The sequence below is a fragment of the Salmo salar genome, chromosome ssa03 (genome assembly GCF_905237065.1).
Source record: "Salmo salar chromosome ssa03, Ssal_v3.1, whole genome shotgun sequence".
NCBI classification, from domain to species: Eukaryota; Metazoa; Chordata; class Actinopteri; order Salmoniformes; family Salmonidae; genus Salmo; species Salmo salar.
In genome coordinates, this window is record NC_059444.1 from 68135393 (window position 1) to 68153986 (window position 18594).

At 45.1% G+C, this 18594-nt stretch overlaps 1 protein-coding gene across 1 annotated transcript; it reads right to left on the bottom strand.

The window, feature by feature from the left end:
* Positions 1-765: 765 nt before the first annotated feature.
* Positions 766-8591, bottom strand: LOC106601311 (CCN family member 1). The gene is made up of 5 exons (XM_045716155.1): positions 8344-8591; positions 7100-7313; positions 6014-6430; positions 5460-5638; positions 766-3159 (listed from the first exon to the last, which is right to left on the bottom strand). The coding sequence occupies exons 1-5, from the start codon at positions 8392-8394 to the stop codon at positions 2854-2856; spliced, it is 1167 nt and encodes a 388-aa protein (XP_045572111.1). The 5' UTR covers positions 8395-8591; the 3' UTR covers positions 766-2853.
* Between the last annotated feature and the right edge of the window lie 10003 nt (positions 8592-18594).

Consider the following 18594-nt stretch of genomic DNA (forward strand, 5'->3'; position numbering starts at 1 on the left):
CTGTAGTTTGAACCATATGTTCCCAGATATCTTTAGTGAAACAGGGTTGTGACTAAAGGGAGTATAGCCGTCGATCATGCCTCGGGTTTCCATTACAGAAGTCATTGGACGAAGGCGTCTTCTGTAAGGGAGTTTTGGTTAGTGGCTTGACTGAACATTAACACGCATTGCTTGCGGTATGGTTTTGGAAAGGTCCTTGTGCTTCATATCAGTGATTTTATTTTCTAGAACACAGGTTTAATGTATACACCTTTTTTAATAGGGTTAGTGTTCCCACAAGACCATATCTTCATGTTAGTGTTTGTTTACGGGCAACTGACGGAGGTTAGCAACTGTGCGGATTATCTATCTAGCTTGCCCCGAACATGTGGAAGAGTAGCTTGTCAGAGACACCTGTCTAGATCTGTGAAAATGGTATAGAATCTTATTTGAATAATTTCTCGCTGATGAAAGATGAGGGCCTTATTTTTTTGAAAGCTGTATCACAAACAGACGTTTCTTAACGGTGAAACTCCACGTCGGGTTTGTAATTCACATGACCCAGTCGTGGGCGACGCTGAGAACTGTAGGGAGAAGGCCGACAGAGTTTGGGAGCTAGGAGTGCAGGCGTGACTTGTAGCGGTTTAAGATTTTTTTTTTTTAATAGCTAGCCCTTAACCTAAATCTCCTAACCTGCTACGAAATTCACTTCCGGTTGTCGCTGTACTATAGGCAGAACTGAAAGGGTGCACTTGTTCATTAGGTAATACATCAACATCCAGGGTGTTCGTGAAACACACTTTATTCCAAATGCAGCATGAACTCAATTAGCCTGTAAATCAAAGTTAGGACAAAACAACCAGATATGCTTTTATACAAATTTTCAATAAAGCAGTGTGTGCTGTGCCCACATCACAGAACCCAGACTTGCTCAGTGCTAGCTATACATGGACTGGTTAATTGGTTTTAAGTTATAACTCAAATGGATTGGTCTGTACACAGCAAACAAGGATGCATCTGTACATGGTTGCTCTATAGTGTCCAGTTATAAAACCAAAGACTTCTCAAATCACAATCTACATAGGTAAGAGTGATGGCAGTGTCAAACTAATCAGAACATCCATTTTTATTTTACAAAGTCAATCATGAAAGCCTGTCCCAACCTAGAAGTTGTACAAAAAGTTGAATCATAGAAAAATACAACACTCATGGACTACAATATTTGAATCCTCTAATACTTTTCATGGAGTCAGAGGGAAAAGCATGTGAATTACATCTTTTAGTCTGAGATATACCACTCAGATTCAATTCATGCACCTTAGCCTTGTTCATGACTATCAACCATTCCTAATGGGGAAGAATTTGGCATTTTAGTAATTCTAAAGAGGTCCATGTCTCACCAATACAGAATCTTAACCTCCAACTTCAGACAATTTATGCTAATCTCTTCGAGGTGCTATAACAGACTACTGACATGTCTATGCAAAGGAGGCCATTTGTAACCGCTGTAGTGATGACCCCTTTGTAGTGTCATGTCCGCTTCAGTCTCTAATGAGCATGATATCGTCGACATGTCAACCTTCAATGGCAGAGAGCGGATTTAGACGCCTCAAACATAAAGCAACATGAGTAAGAGTTTTGTGGAGTATTGTGGATCAGTTGCTAGATTACAGGCCAGATTGAGTCTAAAACGGTCCCGCCCGCTAGTTACAAATTACATGTTTACTTCATATGCAGGCATTTTTATTTTTAAACAAACCAGAGGGTGGCTGAGGTTCATTCTACCCCTCAGTCAGGATTGTAATTTGCTTCAGATCAGCAACACGACTTCTCAATGCCAGAATCCGAGGCTTGTTCCGCTGGCGCTAGGTTAAATGTTTCACTGTTTCAGGGCTGAGGAATAGAGGAGTAAGAAAATGGAGACAGGTCATTAGACGTTGGACCAATCACACACACAAAGCCTCAGCCAACAGGTTCTGCGCCAGTCTGTCTCTAACCATAATATCTCTCCTTGGGGAGTTGTCTTCGTCCACTATTGCTTAGGTAATGTGGCTGTTTGATTACAGTGAACATTTGTGTGACCAGGGGTCAAGTCCCAGACCTCATGGAACTCCCCTCTCTCTGCTGACAGATCTCAGCTGTTTTGTCTCAGGGCCCTCCGGTCATGCCGCTCCAAACGTAGCAGCATCGCTTCTCTCATTGGCAACCACTGTGTCATAGTCTCTGTCGTAACAATAAATATCATTACAAATACAAAATGTCCCTTCCAGAGCATTCTGTGGAGTTTCCATATTCTGTCCCGCAAATAGCAGGTATTGGAAATCTACTGGAGAAGTCACTGTTTCCATGCGAGTCTGATTCTCCTTCCACTCAAACCAGACCTGCTTGCCATTGACAGGCCTAATCTATGCTGGCAGTCATCATGAAATGTAACACCTTACTATCCCACGTCCACAAGTCAACTCGGTGTGTGTGCAGCAGCTGGGTTGGAGTCTGCATTGGGTGTGTCACACCGTTATTGTCCCCACAGTGCGGGTTCAGTCCCAGAGTACAGGAGTGCATGGGGAGTGACAAAATGGTGGCCGGACAAATCCATATTTGTCTATTTACACACTTTGGTGATTCCGGTTGATGAACCACAATGGACCGGGTGTCTACTCTAAGGCCAGCACTAGTCACTCATCTCTGTCCAGAATGCAGATCAATCTAATTCCTTCACCCTGGTCTCCCAAAACATTCTCCAGGAGGGTGGTGGGGGAACTTTGCATCTGGCTAGTGTCTACTCAAAGATACTCTTAGGACTACTACTCTATCAGGGGCTTGGCGGGGGGGGGGTAAAGTGATGGGGAGCGAGTGAGGGATTTGAGGGGGATGCTAGTCTGTGAACTTGTGTGTGTCTCCGTAGAGCCACTGCTGGGGCGGGAGGGCAACCTCGTTCAGATGACTACACTTATCACTGCACTTGCAGGACTGCACGAACATGACGGAGTGGTCGAAGCGCTCTCCCTCAGGGCAGGTAAAGGTCACGGAGGCGGTGCGTGTGCGGCGGGGCGAGCAGCAGCGGCCGTCCACACACACGCCGCAGTAGTTGGGCCGGTAGAGACGCGTGCTGCGGCAGCCAGCATAGGACAGACGCAGGGGCTCTGGGGCCTTGTGGGTACGGGAGCACTTCCTCCCTTTCTGTGGAGAAGAGAAAGAGTCTGGGTTAGTCACTGTACAATCCCAGTGAACCACAACTGCAGTTATGCTGGCACAGGGAGAGAAAATCTGAGGAAAGGTCAAAAACAACAAGACCAGGGCTAGAGAGGGGCATGGTATGGGTGGGTGGGCATCCAACACCAACATGAGGTGGCATAGTGTCACATTAACGCCCCAACAACTCTCAAAACACAGGGAGAACATATTAAGACAGGTGCCTGACAACCAGACTCATCAGTGAATCACTGCTCTGGTGAGATGTGGAGAGCGTTTTCAATGGTGTTACATGAAATGAGAGAAAGCGAGGGAATGGGAGAATAGAGAGCGCTTTGCATCATACACAAGGGCCTATTAACACAACACACAGAGACCTGGGCAGAGTAGGAGAGGCTGGTAGCATGGTGGATGTGGCTACATGTTAGCCCCCACAGAACTCAAGGATAAGAGTCTCCACATTCCACTGTCACAACTATTTGGTGCATTGTACTGGAGGTCTTTAGGTCTACTAATGATGCTTTTTCCATTCACAGTTCAGTTGAACTTGTTCCACAGCAACAGTACTGTGAATAGAGTGGGCTCAGACCCACACTGGGAGAGCTTGCCAGAAGGAGGGGCACTTAATACCATGATATTAATATGGATGTGGGCACACCCCTGTCCACACAGTCTCTTATGGTTTAGACTGGGATGCAGGCATTGACCTAAATACATGTACCTACAATGTATGAAGACAGGGGGACTATTAAATGGTTGCCACACCAAAATGGTGACCGCTACAATCCCTTCCTTAAAGGCGGGCTGAACTTCCTGAATTAGCCTCAGTTTCAATTCTTCTCATTAGGAAATGCGACTGAGAATGAGATGTGTCATGGAGGAGTGCTTTGATGTGGGTGTCTCGTGTGTGTGTGTGTGTGTGTAAGAATGTGGGAAGCGTTTGTACTTTCACTCTGCCAAAAACAGTACACAGTCACACACTCTTCTAGATCAAGGGTTCCCAACCTTTTTCCTCCAGGGCCCCTTTTTCACATAAAAAATAAAATAAAAAGTCAGGCCCCCCTTTATTTTTGACTTGATTGTTTATTGATTTAGCCTATATTAAATACACGACCAGCTTGATTTGGTTTAACATGAAGAACTTAGGAAAATGTTATTTCAAGCTAATTTCCTGCAATTCTCCATAGTTTAACAAGACTCGACATCTTTTTGATGATACCGGTAATCAGAAATAAATTCTAGACCCGTTTTCCCCTGTTATTCCGCTACCAAATGTGTTTTATGATATTTATGAACTCAATTGAATTATACATATTCTCTTTTAAACAAAGCGAATTGATCAATTGATAGCGACAGTCACACATTGTATAAGATTACTTCTCAAGCACAGTCAAATTTCTTTGAGTCCTCGACTTTAGAAGGTCGTAGCTCCGCTTCTGATTGTCATAGAGCCAAACCAAATATATTCCCATGTGCATCAGTCGAGTGTTCCTCTGGCATTTTACCACTTGTTTCTAGCCTAAAGTGTCACCGATGTATGCGTCATCTCAAATCAAGGAATAGGTTGGGAACCCCTGTTCTAGATAACGTGAAACAGTTTAACCAGGTCTTGTCTGGAAGTAGTCTAGACTAGCTAGCAAGCTAGCCAACTTCTTTCGCTGATTAGCTTCAGCTGGCCAGTGAACAACCGTGGCAAAGTTGGTTTGATAGCATATCTGTGTGGCTAGTTGGGGACTGTCAATAAATTACACAATGTAAATGGGACAATATTTTCATGTTGCACATCTTTCAGTTGTCTAATTAAATGCTTTCAATATATGTATATTAATTTATACAGCTTCTAATTAAATCGAATTTGGAGCTGTTGACATTTTAAAATATTGTCCCATGTACATTGTGTGATTTACTGGTCCTTAGCTAGCCCCGTAGTGGTATTGAATGTCAAACCAAATTTACCTTGGGGCATTACGATCAGGATGTATGCAGCTGGTTTCTGAATTGATGATTACTGTGGGCAGGATTGAAATAAACCCAACCAAAAAAACCTGTTGTGGTACCCTTCATTCTGTGACATACCATTTTTTCCTAATTATCTCACAAATCTCAGTTTGGGACGAGACTGACTTTATGATCCAAATTATCCTATTTACACTTTGTATTCAATTTTGACACTAGAGTAAATGTTTATGACTAATGTAGATGCCACATAGGCCGTTTACTACAAGATAAGTTGTTTATTGCCTCTTTATGGTTTCTAGACCCTCCTCACACACACACACACACACTACCTTGACGGGGATGGACATGGAGCTGCAGGGCCGGATGTTGCACAGACGCGTCTCCTTCACTAGCTTACACTGGGCGTTGTCATTGGTGACACGAGAGGACAGGGCCATCCCACAGCTGCGTGAGCATTGGGACCAGCTCGTGGTCTGGACCACACACTGCCCTCCAAACTGCCTCCATGCTGGACGGAAGGAGAGAGTGGGGGAGAGAGGACCAGAGGGAGAGGCAGAGAGAGATGTAAGCACACTAGCCTCATTCACAGAACAGGCAACACTGACGCATAGAGGAGGGTGATCACAGAGAAGGAAAAGCTGGACGACAGAGGTATATGCTGTGAGAGAGTGGTGTGTGTGCGCCTCTGGTGCACAAGTAGTCAGTGGAAAACATGGCACACTCAAACACTGACACACACACACATGCAGGGAGATGCAGGGGAAAGGCTAGGAGTGCACAGTGGGTCTGTTTGTGAGTCGGGGGATAAAACACAAACATGGCGTTTTACTGCGGGGAGGAAACAGACGGCGCTCTAGGGCGACATCACGGCGCCCTCTCTTACCCGCCAGGTGCTTGTGCCTGCGCAGCTTGTCCCACGTCTTCTCTACCTCCACCAGCTCGTTTCCCATGGTATCCTTGGGTTTGTAGTGGTACGGCTTGGGGTATGGTTTGTAGGGGTAGGCAGGGTAGGGCATGAAGGGGAAAGGCGGGTAGGCTGGAGGCAGTGGGTGCCCGTGTACTGGGGGTACAACGGATGAGCCCTTGTGGCAGTCGATACTGAGGCAGCACTGCCCAGGCACCTTGACCATGCGCGGGGCAGGGCAGGAGGGTGATGCCAGGGGCACGTGGCTGGGGCACAGGGGCACGCAGCCCACCGCCCCGTCAATGCACGTACACTGGTGCTTGCAGCCAGCCCGGAAATTCTCCCCGTTCTGGTAGATCCGTCCGTTGTATTCGCAGGAGCGACCCTCAAGCTTCGCTGTTAGGGGAGACAGATAAAAAAAGGAAAGACAATGATGTCTGTATGTAGAAGGCTCTGAGGTATCACTAGCCTATGGCCATGCCTTTGGTTGTATTGCTTAAAACACAATGAGTTCAAGTTGGGTGAGGTAATGAACAAAGTGGAGGAGAGGGACAACAGAGACAAAGGAATAGAGAGAGAGAATGGGCACATCAACAAGAAAGGTCCAGAACTAATTGTGTATTAGAAGTAGGAAGTGAAATGACAGTAGAGGAGGTAGACACTCTATCCCCAATTTAATGAAGGAGCCTCTATTCTTAGTCCAGAGAGGAATTTTGACTTGTTTACGATGTCGTTCCGCTTCAGTCCCTCTGCGGGACTTCCATACAACACCCCCAAATACCCTCCTTTATATAGAAACCACCCCCCCCCCTCACATATAAATACCCCTGTGTGTGTGTGTGTGTGTGTGTGCGCGTGCATGCGGCAACACACGGAGCTAGATAAATACATTCTGCCCCCTGCTCTCAGCAGTGTGGCTCAGGAAGGTGCTCGCTCTTCTAAACATGGCACCAGTTTCAAACCCCAGATCCATATCAAAGACAACCAACATTCCCTTTTCATTGAACCCATACAACCCCAGACTAAACCCAACCCTCATGAACCCTGATTGTATTGTGTACATACCCCTGCAGATGCCATGAGTGCGGCCCACGTCATTGCCATAGTTACACTCCAGCCCCTTGTGGTGGTCACAGGGGTGTGAGTCATGGCAGTCCTGGTTGAGCTGAGCAGCACACACCTTACAGCAGCCACAGCCGTCAGGTACAGAGCTGACCCCCGGGGGACAGGAGGGGGGGCCACCCGGGCACTCACACATCACAGGGCAGCCAGCACTCACCTACAGGTGGCAGGATGGAGGGAACGGTGCAATACAGAGACTTGAAAAAAGGATTTCAATGAGGGCAGTTCATAGCCTAAACAATAATAGAACGAGAAACTGTTTGTTTCAAGTGGAGTCAGGCTACAGAGCACAGAAGATCTTCAAAGTGTGTTTGGCTTAAATATTCACTAAATACCCAGTAGCACCAACCCCCTGGGACACTTTCCCACCCTCTGTTGCTGTCGCCTTTCTCTTGGCAGGGATGAAAGAGAAATTCAATGTGACCCCCTCCCTGAGTCCCAACACCACAGCCCCCCATAACCCTGATAAAAAGGCTTTGGGTCTGCCTGTCTACAGTTGGATAAGACTATCCAAAGTATTCCTCTCCTGCCATGCCATCCTGGGCCAGGGGGATTGAGCGGTGGGGTCTAAATTGTTTCCACACAGCGGGTTCCATCTATTTCCAGACCTGAATGTGTCACTTTTCATCTCAGTTTGGGAGCCCTAATTGGGTCCTTGTGTGCCACTGGGGTTTAAAGGGCAGTAGTGGTCCAATATTCCAATGATATTCAGGAACCCAGGTAAAACATGAGCACTTGAGTCAGGTAATCATCATCTGTCATGTCATGCATTAGAGTCTGATAACCACACCGTTCCTTTCTGTCTCTATCTTAGTGTATAGAAGACACTGTGGTCAACATCATTTTCATTACAGAGTACAGAACCCTACTTTTGTTTTATGGAAACAGATTTTAGTAGTGGGGTGGCACCATCTGGCCATAAATGTTCACTGTCAAGGTAAAACGACAGCATTTACTCAACTGTAACATCAAATTCACAGTGCCTTCACATTAACGCAATATTCAGAGACCCGAAGGTATTTCTTATAACGCTGAAGACAGAGGACCAGTACGATTGTAGGTGGTGCAGTCTGTTGACTACCCGCCACTGTGCTGACAGGAGACCGACCCGACACGTGAACTTCTATTTACAATGTTTACACAAGCTTGGCTGAAGCCAAAATAGTACAAAAACATTGCACACTTACCAAGGCAATAGTCGTCATTTGAAACAGAACAAGCAATATTAACGTCCTCATGTTGTCAAATGACAATTTAATGAAAAAAATAAAGAAAATAAAGAAATAACTTCTGCCACAGGAAGATAATTGTTGTTTTAGTCCACGAACAAAACTTCACAACGGGAACTGTCAAACAAGTCGCAGTAATTCCAAAGTTAATGTGTAGTGTTCTTCCTAGAATATCAACACCTGCACATTTTAATCGATTCATTTTTGCAGCTCGGTTATATATTGTCCCCGTACTTTTTGTTGCAGCTCCGCCTACCACAGTCGGTCTAGCCAATTAAGAGGCGGGCATGAGGCCAGAATATTCCAAAGGGGAGGAGGGGTTTGAGGCGTGGCCAACTATGAATGCGTTCATTCATAAAAAATCTGAATTACTACATTCCAAAGAGGACCTGGCTTTTGGTGTTTATTTATTTATGTTTGAATTAAAATAATATTATTGATGCTTTTAAGTTGTTTTCACACACATACCTCTGTCCAGCTGCTGTTTTGTGAAAGGCAAGATAAATATACTCAGCTGGCTAGTGTGTGCTACATTAATACTGGAACAGCCATAGAAAACAGTTAGGAATTTGGTCCCCTTCTTTATAAAAACACTTGACGAGGAGAGCGAGATGGATAAAGTATACATATAGATGGGCGTGTAGACGTTTCAATGGAATTATCTCTGATATACCAAAATATTGCACAAGTCTACGAAGGTGATGGTGGAAATGATAGCGATAATTCCCCTTTCAATCCATCACTCTCTCCTCCTTCCATATCCTGTCTGTCGTCAACATCCATCTTACCTTCCTCATAGATTCCCATGGTGCCCCTCTACGTGGCCTTCATTCGTCACTCTCTCTTTCTCTCACAGACATTTATTTAAGGAGGGAGTGTGCTAAAGGTCCAGTGGTGGTGAGTGCAGACCAAAGCAGAGTGGAACGGGGGTGAGAACAGTCGGGCTAATCCAGGGCTCGCTCCCATGGACACGAACACAGGAAGCTCTTGGTTTACCTGAGCTGGTACACACTTTGACCACATAGTGTGCCCTGTTACACACTGATACTGTGTTAGAGGTAGACACACATACCACAATCCACTGACACACTGTTAAACTGTACAGCATATCATGCAAACATACAGTACCAGTCAAAAGTTTGGACACACCTACTCATTCAAGGATTTTTCTTTATTTTTACTATTTTCTACATTGTAGAATAATAGTGAAGACATGAAAATTATTAAATAACACATATGGAATCATGTAGTAACCAAAAAAGTGTTACATTTTATATTTGAGATTCTTCAAAGTATCCACCCTTTGCCTTGATGACAGCTTTGCACACTATTGGTATTCTCTCAACCAGCTTCATGAGATGGTCACCTGGAATGCATTTCAATTAACAGGTGTGCCTTGTTAAAAGTTAATTCGTGGAATTTCTTTCCTTAATGCGTTTGAGCCAATCAGTTGTGTTGTGACAAGGTAGGGATGGTATACAGACCACGTCCATATTATGGCAAGAACAGCTCAAATAAGCAAAGAGAAACAACAGTCCATCATTACTTTAAGACATGAAGGTCAGTCAATCTGGAAAATGTCAAGAACTTTGAAAGTTTCTCCAAGGGCATTCACAAAAACCATCAAGAGCTATGATGAAACTGGCTCTCATGAGGACCGCTACAGGAAAGGAAGACCCAGAGTTGCCTCTGTTGTAACGGATAAGTTCATTAGAGTTAACTGCACCTCAAATTGCAGCCCAAATAAATGGTTCACAGAGTATAAGTAACAGACACATCTCAACATCAACTGTTCAGAGGAGACTGCGTGAATCAGGCCTTCATGATCAAATTGCTGCAAAGAAACCACTACTAAAGGACACCAATAATAAGAAGAGACTTGCTTGGGCCAAGAAACACAAGCAATGGACATTAGACCGGTGGAAATCTGTCCTTTGGTCTGATAAGTCCAAATTTGAGATTTTTGGTTCCAACCGCCGTGTGAGACGCAGATTAGGTGAACGGATGATCTCCGCATGTGTGGTTCCCACCGTGAAGCATGGAGGAGGACGTGTGATGGTTTGGGAGTGCTTTGCTGGTGACACTGTCAGTGATTTATTTAGAATTCAAGGCACACTTAACCAGCATGACTTCTACAGCATTCTGTAATGATATGCCATCCCATCTGGTTTGTGCTTAGTGGGACTATCATTTGTTTATCAACAGGACAATGACCCAAACACACCTCCAGGCTGTGTAAGGGCTATTTAACCAAGAAGGAGAGTGATGGAGTGCTGCACCAGATGACCTGGCCTCCACAATCACCCAACCTCAGCCTAATTGAGATGGTTTGGGAGCAGTTCTACCGCAGAGTGAAGGAAAAGCAGGCAACAAGTGCTCAGCATATGTGGGAACTCCTTCAAGACTGTTGGAAAAGCATTCCTCATAAAGCTGATTGAGAGAATGCCAAGAGTGTGCAAAGCTGTCATCAAGGCAAAGGGTGGCTACTTTGAAGAATATAAATATATTTTGATTTGTTTAACACTTTTTTGGTTACTACATGATTCCATATGTTATTTCATAGTTTTATGTCTTCACTATTATTCTACAATGGAGAAAATAGTAAAAATAAAGAAAAATCCATTAATGAGTAGGTGTGTACAAATTGTAACTGGTACTGTACACTGACACGAACTGTGACGACAAAGTGTGCCGCATTACACGCTGTTTTACTGAGTAAGACACGCAGACTGTACACACACATACACACACTCCTTTATCCTCTTCCCACTCAATCCATCTCTGTCTCTTCCTGACTGTGTAATGAGATGATGTAATTGGTCAAGGTAAGAAGATCTCTCCCAGCGAGCGAAAATGGAGGGGTAAGTAATAGATGGACACACTCACAGCCATGTTGTTGTTTTCATATTTCCTCAAAGCTTAGGCTACCATGACTCATCAAAGGACGTGTCCTTTCCACTGTAGTCTGAACTGGTCCCACCCAACGCATATATACACATATATAACACCAACCGAAAACACACACGCACAAACACTCAAAATTCTCTCACACACACACACACACACACACACACACACACTTCTATCTCTCTCTCTCTCACTCTAATGAGATGGATATTCACGCAGACATCGCAAGTATTCAATGACCTTTCTGCTGACCTTTGCATTCTATGTTGACAGCAAACGTCAACTGGTAATAGCTAAAGTGACACTGGTTTGTTTTCAGATCTTTGACTACTTCAGTGGAAATCCCTCCCTGTTTATGATCAAATGGAATTCACGGCAGTAAGCGGGAAGGTAAAGGGGGAGTGGAAGGAGCGGGAAAAAGGTGGGCGGTGGCAGCTGAGGAAGAGATCAAACATTATACTTTCATAAACAAGTCTGTGGAAATCAGTGGAGGCTGCTGAGGGAAGGACGGCTTATAATAATGTCTGGAACGGAGCGAATGGAATGGAAAGGGAAAGGGGGATACCTAGTCAGTTGTCCAACTGAATGTATTCAACTGAAATGTGTCTTCCGCATTTAACCCAACCCCTCTGAATCAGAGAGGTGACGGCATCAAACTACGTGTTTAAAGTATTTGATACCATTCAACTCATCCTCCCCAATTAAGGTGCCACAGACCTTCTGTGGTGGAAATAGAAAAAGAGAGGGAGAGACATGGAGAGACTGAGAACAGAGAGAGAGTGAAGAAGGGGGGATAGTTCTGTGAGATCACTGAAAAGAAAGACGAGGTCTGCCATTTCATGACTGGCAGTTCAGACCTAATTCCTCCATTACCAACTTTTATTCCAAAACAACAGAACAAGTTGGTTCCATGAGAAAGGTAAAAAAGAGATGGTCAGCTGGAGGGAATGCATGGGGTATGTAAGAGGGATAGATAGTGTGTTTAAACTACAAGAGGTTGATGGTACCTTAATTGACCATATTGTTGTCATGTGCTGCTACCATGCTGTGTTGTCATGTGTCGCTGCCTTGCTATGTTGTTGTCTTAGGTCTCTCTTTATGTAGTGTTGTCTATCTTGTTGTGATGTGTGTTTTGTCCTATATTTAAATTTTATATTTGCATTTTTAATCCCAGCCCCCACCCCGTAGGAGGCCTTTTGCCTTTTGGTAGGCCTTCATTGTAAATAAGATTTTTTTCTTAACTGACTTGCCTACCGTAATTTCCGGACTATTGAGCGCACCTGAATATAAGCCGCACCCACTGAATTACATTTTTATTTTGAACATAAATAAGCCGCACATGTCTATAAGCCGCAGGTGCCTACCGGTACATTGAAACAAATTAACTTTACACAGGCTTTAACGAAACATGGCTTGTAACAAAAATAAATAGGCTTTAACAAAAATAAATAGGCTTTAACGAAACACGGCTTGTAACAAAAAATAAAAATTTGCAGTAAGCTTTAGTTGTCTTTTTGCACTGAGTGAATTCATCGACTCATTAACCCGTTCGGCAATTTCATTGGTCTAATGAAAGCTTCATGCCGCCAAAAAACTGAGCACGTCACAGAATGTGTTTTTTGTCGAAAAAAATTTAGAAAGCGGGAAAAATCCATATATTAGCCACGTCATTGTTTAAGCCGCGAGGTTCAAAGCGTGGGAAAAAAGTTGCGGCTTATAGTCCGGAAATTACGGTAGTTAAATAAAGGTTAAATATATACAAAAAATAAAAACAATTGGGGAGGACCGGCTTGTGGTAATTGTTGGAGAGGAATTTGTGGAATGGTATCAAACACATAACCATATGCCATTCCATTTGCTCCATTCCAGCCATTATTATGAGCCGTCCTCCCCTCAGCAGCCTCCACTGGTTTACACATGCGAGGCGAAGGGGGGGAGGGATTAGAAGAGAAGGGGGACAGGTGTGGAGTGTTTGTTAAAGTCAGGAGGGAGCTCTTGCTTGGCACACCTGTTGAGGTGCATTCTGTTACACAAACACACACAGACATTTTTGTGCACTACAACTGTATGTATATGGCCTGTGATTGCTCAAATCACATCAGCATTGGGTGTGTGTCTCAATGCTGGCACATGGGAAGGGGCAGGGTGACTGGGAGCGAGAGAAAGAACACAGCCTGTTCCAAAACAAGTGAAGAGAGAGAGGTTATGGGAGAGGGAGGGAGAAAAGAGGAAAGAGAGAGAGAGAGGAATTTAAGTCCCACAGTTATTTTTAAACCTAGAACAGGAACTCTTCTGTTGACTTCCACACTGGTAGAAGAGTAGAGCAGCACGGAGGAGACGGAGAGGGCAGAAACACACACACACACACACACACGTGTGTAGGTCCACAAGGGACGTGTGCACGCCTCTACTGCTACACACTATCAGGTTTAGCTCCCTCCATGCATTTACATCCTTATGCAGGGACACTTTACTACACTACAGTATGTGTGCATGCACATATTCACACTCACTCTTAAACACATGCGCACATTAGCATTATACTGTACCTGTAAATACAGTTGTGGCCAAAAGTTTTGAGAATGACACAAATATTAATTTTCACAAAGTCTGCTGCCTCAGTTGGTATGATGGCAATTCGCATATACTCCAGAATGTTATGAAGAGTGATCAGATGAATTGCAATTAATTGCAAAGTCCCTCTTTGCCTTGCAAATGAACTGAATCCCCCCCCCCCCAACAAAAAAAATCCACTGCATTTCAGCCCTGCCACAAAAGGACCAGCTGACATGTCAGTGATTCTCTCGTTAACACAGGTGTGAGATCACCTGTGGAGGACAAGGCTGGAGATCACTCTGTCATGCTGATTGAGTTCGAATAACAGACTGGAAACTTCAAAAGGAGGGTGGTGCTTGGAATCATTGTTCTTCCTCTGTCAATCACGGTTACCTGCAAGGAAACACGTGCCGTCATCATTGCTTTCCCCAAAAAGGGCTTCATAGGCAAGGATATTGCTGCCAGTAAGATTGCACCTAAATCAACCATTTATCTTATCATCAAGAACTTCAAGGAGAGTGGTTCAATTGTTGTGAGGAAGGCTTCAGGGCGCCCAAGAAAGTCCAGCAAGCGCCAGGACCGTCTCCTAAAGTAGATTCAGCTGCAGGATCGGGGAACCACAAGTACAGAGCTTGCTCAGGAACGGCAGCATGCAGGTGTGAGTGCATCTGCACGCACAGTGAGGCGAAGACTTTTGGAGGATGGTCTGGTGTCAAGAAGGGCAGCAAAGAAGCCACTTCTCTCCAGGAAAAACATAAGGGACAGACTGATATTCTGCAAAAGGTACAGGGATTGGACTGCTGAGGACTGGGGTAAAGTCATTTTCTCTGATGAATCCCCTTTCCGATTGTTTGAGGCATCCGGAAAAAAGCTTGTCCGGAGAAGACAAGGTGAGCGCTACCATCAGTCCTGTGTCATGCCAACAGTAAAGCATCCTGAGACCATTCATGTGTGGGGTTGCTTCTCAGCCAAGGGAGTGGGCTCACTCACAATTTTGCCTAAAAACACAGCCATGAATAAAGAATGGTACCAACATATCCTCCGAGAGCAACTTCTCCCAACCATCCAGGGACAGTTTGGTGACGAACAACGCCTTTGATGGAGCACCTTGCCATAAGGCAAAAGTGATAACTAAGTGGCTCGGGGAACAAAACATCGATATTTTGGGATCATGGCCAGGAAACTCCCCAGACCTTAATCCCATTGAGAACTTGTGGTCAATCCTCAAGAGGCGGGTGGACAAACAAAACCCCACAAATTCTGACAAAGTCCAAGCATTGATTATGCAAGAATGGGCTGCCATCAGTCAGGATGTGGCCCAGAAGTTAATTGACAGCATGCCAGGGCGGATTGCAGTCTTGCAGTCTTGAAAAAGAACGGTCAACACTGCAAATATTGACTCTTTGCATCAACTTCATGTAATTGTCAATACAAGCCTTTGACACTTATGAAATGCTTGTAATTATACTTCAGTATTCCATAGTAACATCTGACAAAAATATCTAAAGACATTGAAGCAGCAAACTTTGGAAATTAATATTTGTGTCATTCTCAAAACTTTTGGCCACGACTGTATGCTTTCCTATATATCAACAGTCTGTGTACACTTTCACTCTTCACACGAAACATAGACCAAGTAGTCATTCATTTCAATCAAACAAAGCTCTTTTCAAATAGCTATGCATTTGAAATCAAACAATCTCCTAATTGACAATAATGTAAGATGTATAGAGGGAAAATAAAGAGCAGACAGAGGTCTAAATTAGAGAGCTTGCGTCTGGACACAGCGAGAAAGGCTCGGAGTCTGTATACAGCACAGATGACAGAGCAGAAACAGTGAAAATGAAGACTGAGAAAAAGCGGACTTGGACTTTGGTTTCTGTTTCACTTTAATTAAAATAAGTACAAGGCCATTTACTGTACTTGCCCTGTTGGGAACAATTTAATCTAACAACAGCCATTTTCCTGTGCCATGTACTATATGTGTCACCAGGCCATTATGAGTAAGGACTTTGGGGTTTGACGAGGACGAGGCTTGGACAAAACCCAGATAGCACCCTGTGAACAAAAGTATACACTTTCTCATTCATTATTCCTTTGTTTGGGGTGACATAAAATCTCAGCCTCATCAATGGTTGTACTGGGCCCACTGTCCTGTCTGTCCTGTGGAGTGAATGGCCAAGGAGGGAGAAGGAATGAGAGGAAACAAGCTAGACCAGTTAGCAGTCCAAAAAATAGGTTGCTGCTACATGTGACACGGGGCCTTATAACAGCTACGTCAATGGTTAGCATTAGCCTAGCGCTCGGGTCAGCTTGGTGATGAGTAAGGTCAGGGGTGGCACGCACTGTGGGCTCAAGGAACGTAACAAGGTCAAAGGGCATCGGTAACTGGGTCACCTGTGCCTGTTGATCAGTCGTAATGAAGCTTACTGACTCTGCCCAACCCCCTGCCACCCAGCCTTGGTCACACCCTCTCTTTTGGCCCACTACCCCCCCCACCTCACCTCACCTCTAAGATGTCACAGAAAGCACCCTTGTTCTCGACCTCGCCCCCTGTCTTCTGGGACCCCTCAAAAATCCCAGATATCCCTGCAATTTCCGGTGCAATGTTTGTTGGCGGCTAATGGGAGGGGCGGGTGGACAAAAAAAAAAAAAAAAAGAGCCTGACTCACAAACATTTTGTGCTGCGTTTGAGGGTAAACACATAAACGGCAGGCTGTGCGAGGCGGGCAGTGAGGAGGACTGAGACGCCGGTGTTCTGGCCCTGACACGCAGCTCCCACCACAGGCTGCACACAGAGCACAGCACTGTTCAGGCCCCAACCGACACCTCAAAAACAACATGGGCCTCCTCTCTGATTAGGGGAGGGGGCCCTCTGCGGGGGATATCTGGACACTGTCTATAGACGGACAAGGCAGGGCACACCATTACTGAAACGCTGAGGTTGGTTCACTTGTTGATGGTAATCCTGAGAAACAACAATGCCCTGGATCTTTCAAACTAAACATGCTAAATGTAATGCAATTGAAATGTGACAGGGCAGCATATCCTTAGAAACTATTCATGTGATTATTTGTAAAGGACGTACAGTATAATAGGCAAGAGCAACATACATTATACCTGGATAAGACTTGTTAAGGATGTGTAGGCGTAATGAGCCAAATGCAAATACATTATATAACCTTACATAAGCTAAGTGTCAGTCAGAATATGCCGAAGTAACAAGACAGAAAACCGCATACAGCATAAACACAAATGTGCCTCTTGAGTTGAGAGACCCCTTTCCTTTGCTGGACAATATCACTTCCTCCTGAAGGGCAGAGAGTGGAGGAGGGGTACAGGCAAGGGATGGAAGGGGGCGTGTGGGGAGGTGCATGGCGAGGGTGGCGGGGAGTTTTCGGGAAGCAGCAGGGGTACATGGAGGAGGGAGCAAGACTGATGGATAGGCGAGAGGAAGTGGGGGCATCTGTCTCTCCTGTGGTTAGCTGCTGGATGTGAATACCCCTCTCTGTGTCCAGCCATCCTCTCTCTGAACCCACTCTGCTGCTGTTTACTTCTGTTGGGGGAAATGGCCTCCTCTCTATCTCCAATCCCCAGACTTTGTAACCACTGGCACAGTCCACCATCTCCCTCTGTCTCTGGGGTGAAGGACGGGACATATCTGTCATTGGCTTGGTCCTCTCCTTTACAGTCCAGCCTCCTTCTTCTCCTCTTCCTCCTCTTCACCTTCTGCTTCTCTTTCACTCCTCCCTCTCCAGTCACAAGATTATCTCGCATTTTAAGAGGAGACACTGCTCTGCCCCATCTTGCCCTGCCTTTGATATGGGTCCTTAGGGGTGGGGAAAGCTGAGAAAAAGGCTGTCCGCCCTGCTGTCTGCTTTCAGCACTGACTATGAATGAGAGTGTATCTATGAGAGGTCCAGTTGGTGGTTCTAATACAGTGAGCCCATGTGCACTCATGAGTCTCTTGGGCTGTGTTTGTGTCTCTGAGTCTGTGTTTATGTGAACGTCCTTCTCTGACACTACGTCATTGTGAGTCAGTTGATGTGGGAGTGTGTTGATGTGGGTGCCTGACAGTAAATCTTGGAGGGTGTGTGTTCCTGAAACCTCACCGGCGTGTGTATTCGCAGGCAGCACCGCTCTGGATCTGCGGAATATGGAGCGGAGAAGTCGGTGGGGTGGTAGGCTGGCCGACAGCCCCGACGGTCCGATGCTGCGGAACAAAGGTGGGGGGCAAAGGGTGATAGAGGGTCTCATCTCTTCACCCGTCTTCTGGAGCATTACATCTGCTCCTCTCTCCTCCTCCCCCTCTTTGAGGTGCCTGCAGAAGTCATCAGATCTGTCCCCATGTTCAAACTGCCAGTGTCGGGAAGGCTGGGACATTCTACCTTGTTACAGGTGGAGGTAGATGGGAGACTGTGTTTAATGGTATTGGATGGGGTAAAACATTTCACTTGGTAAGATGATCACCTCTGGTTGATATGGTCTGGGAAGACCTCTTGTTAGACTTTTCCTAAATGTACTTAGTTTTTAAAAAATCCTGAAGTCACTTCACCAATGTCCGGATAGGTCATAAACATCTCGTTCATCAAGGTACCCTATAAGTAGACAGTGGATACAAATGTACAGAATTAACACAGAGCACAGGAGGTTGGTGGCACCTTAATTGGGGAGGACGGGCTTATGGTAATGGTTGGAGGGGAATCAGTGGAATGGTATCAAATACATCAAACACATGGTTTCCAT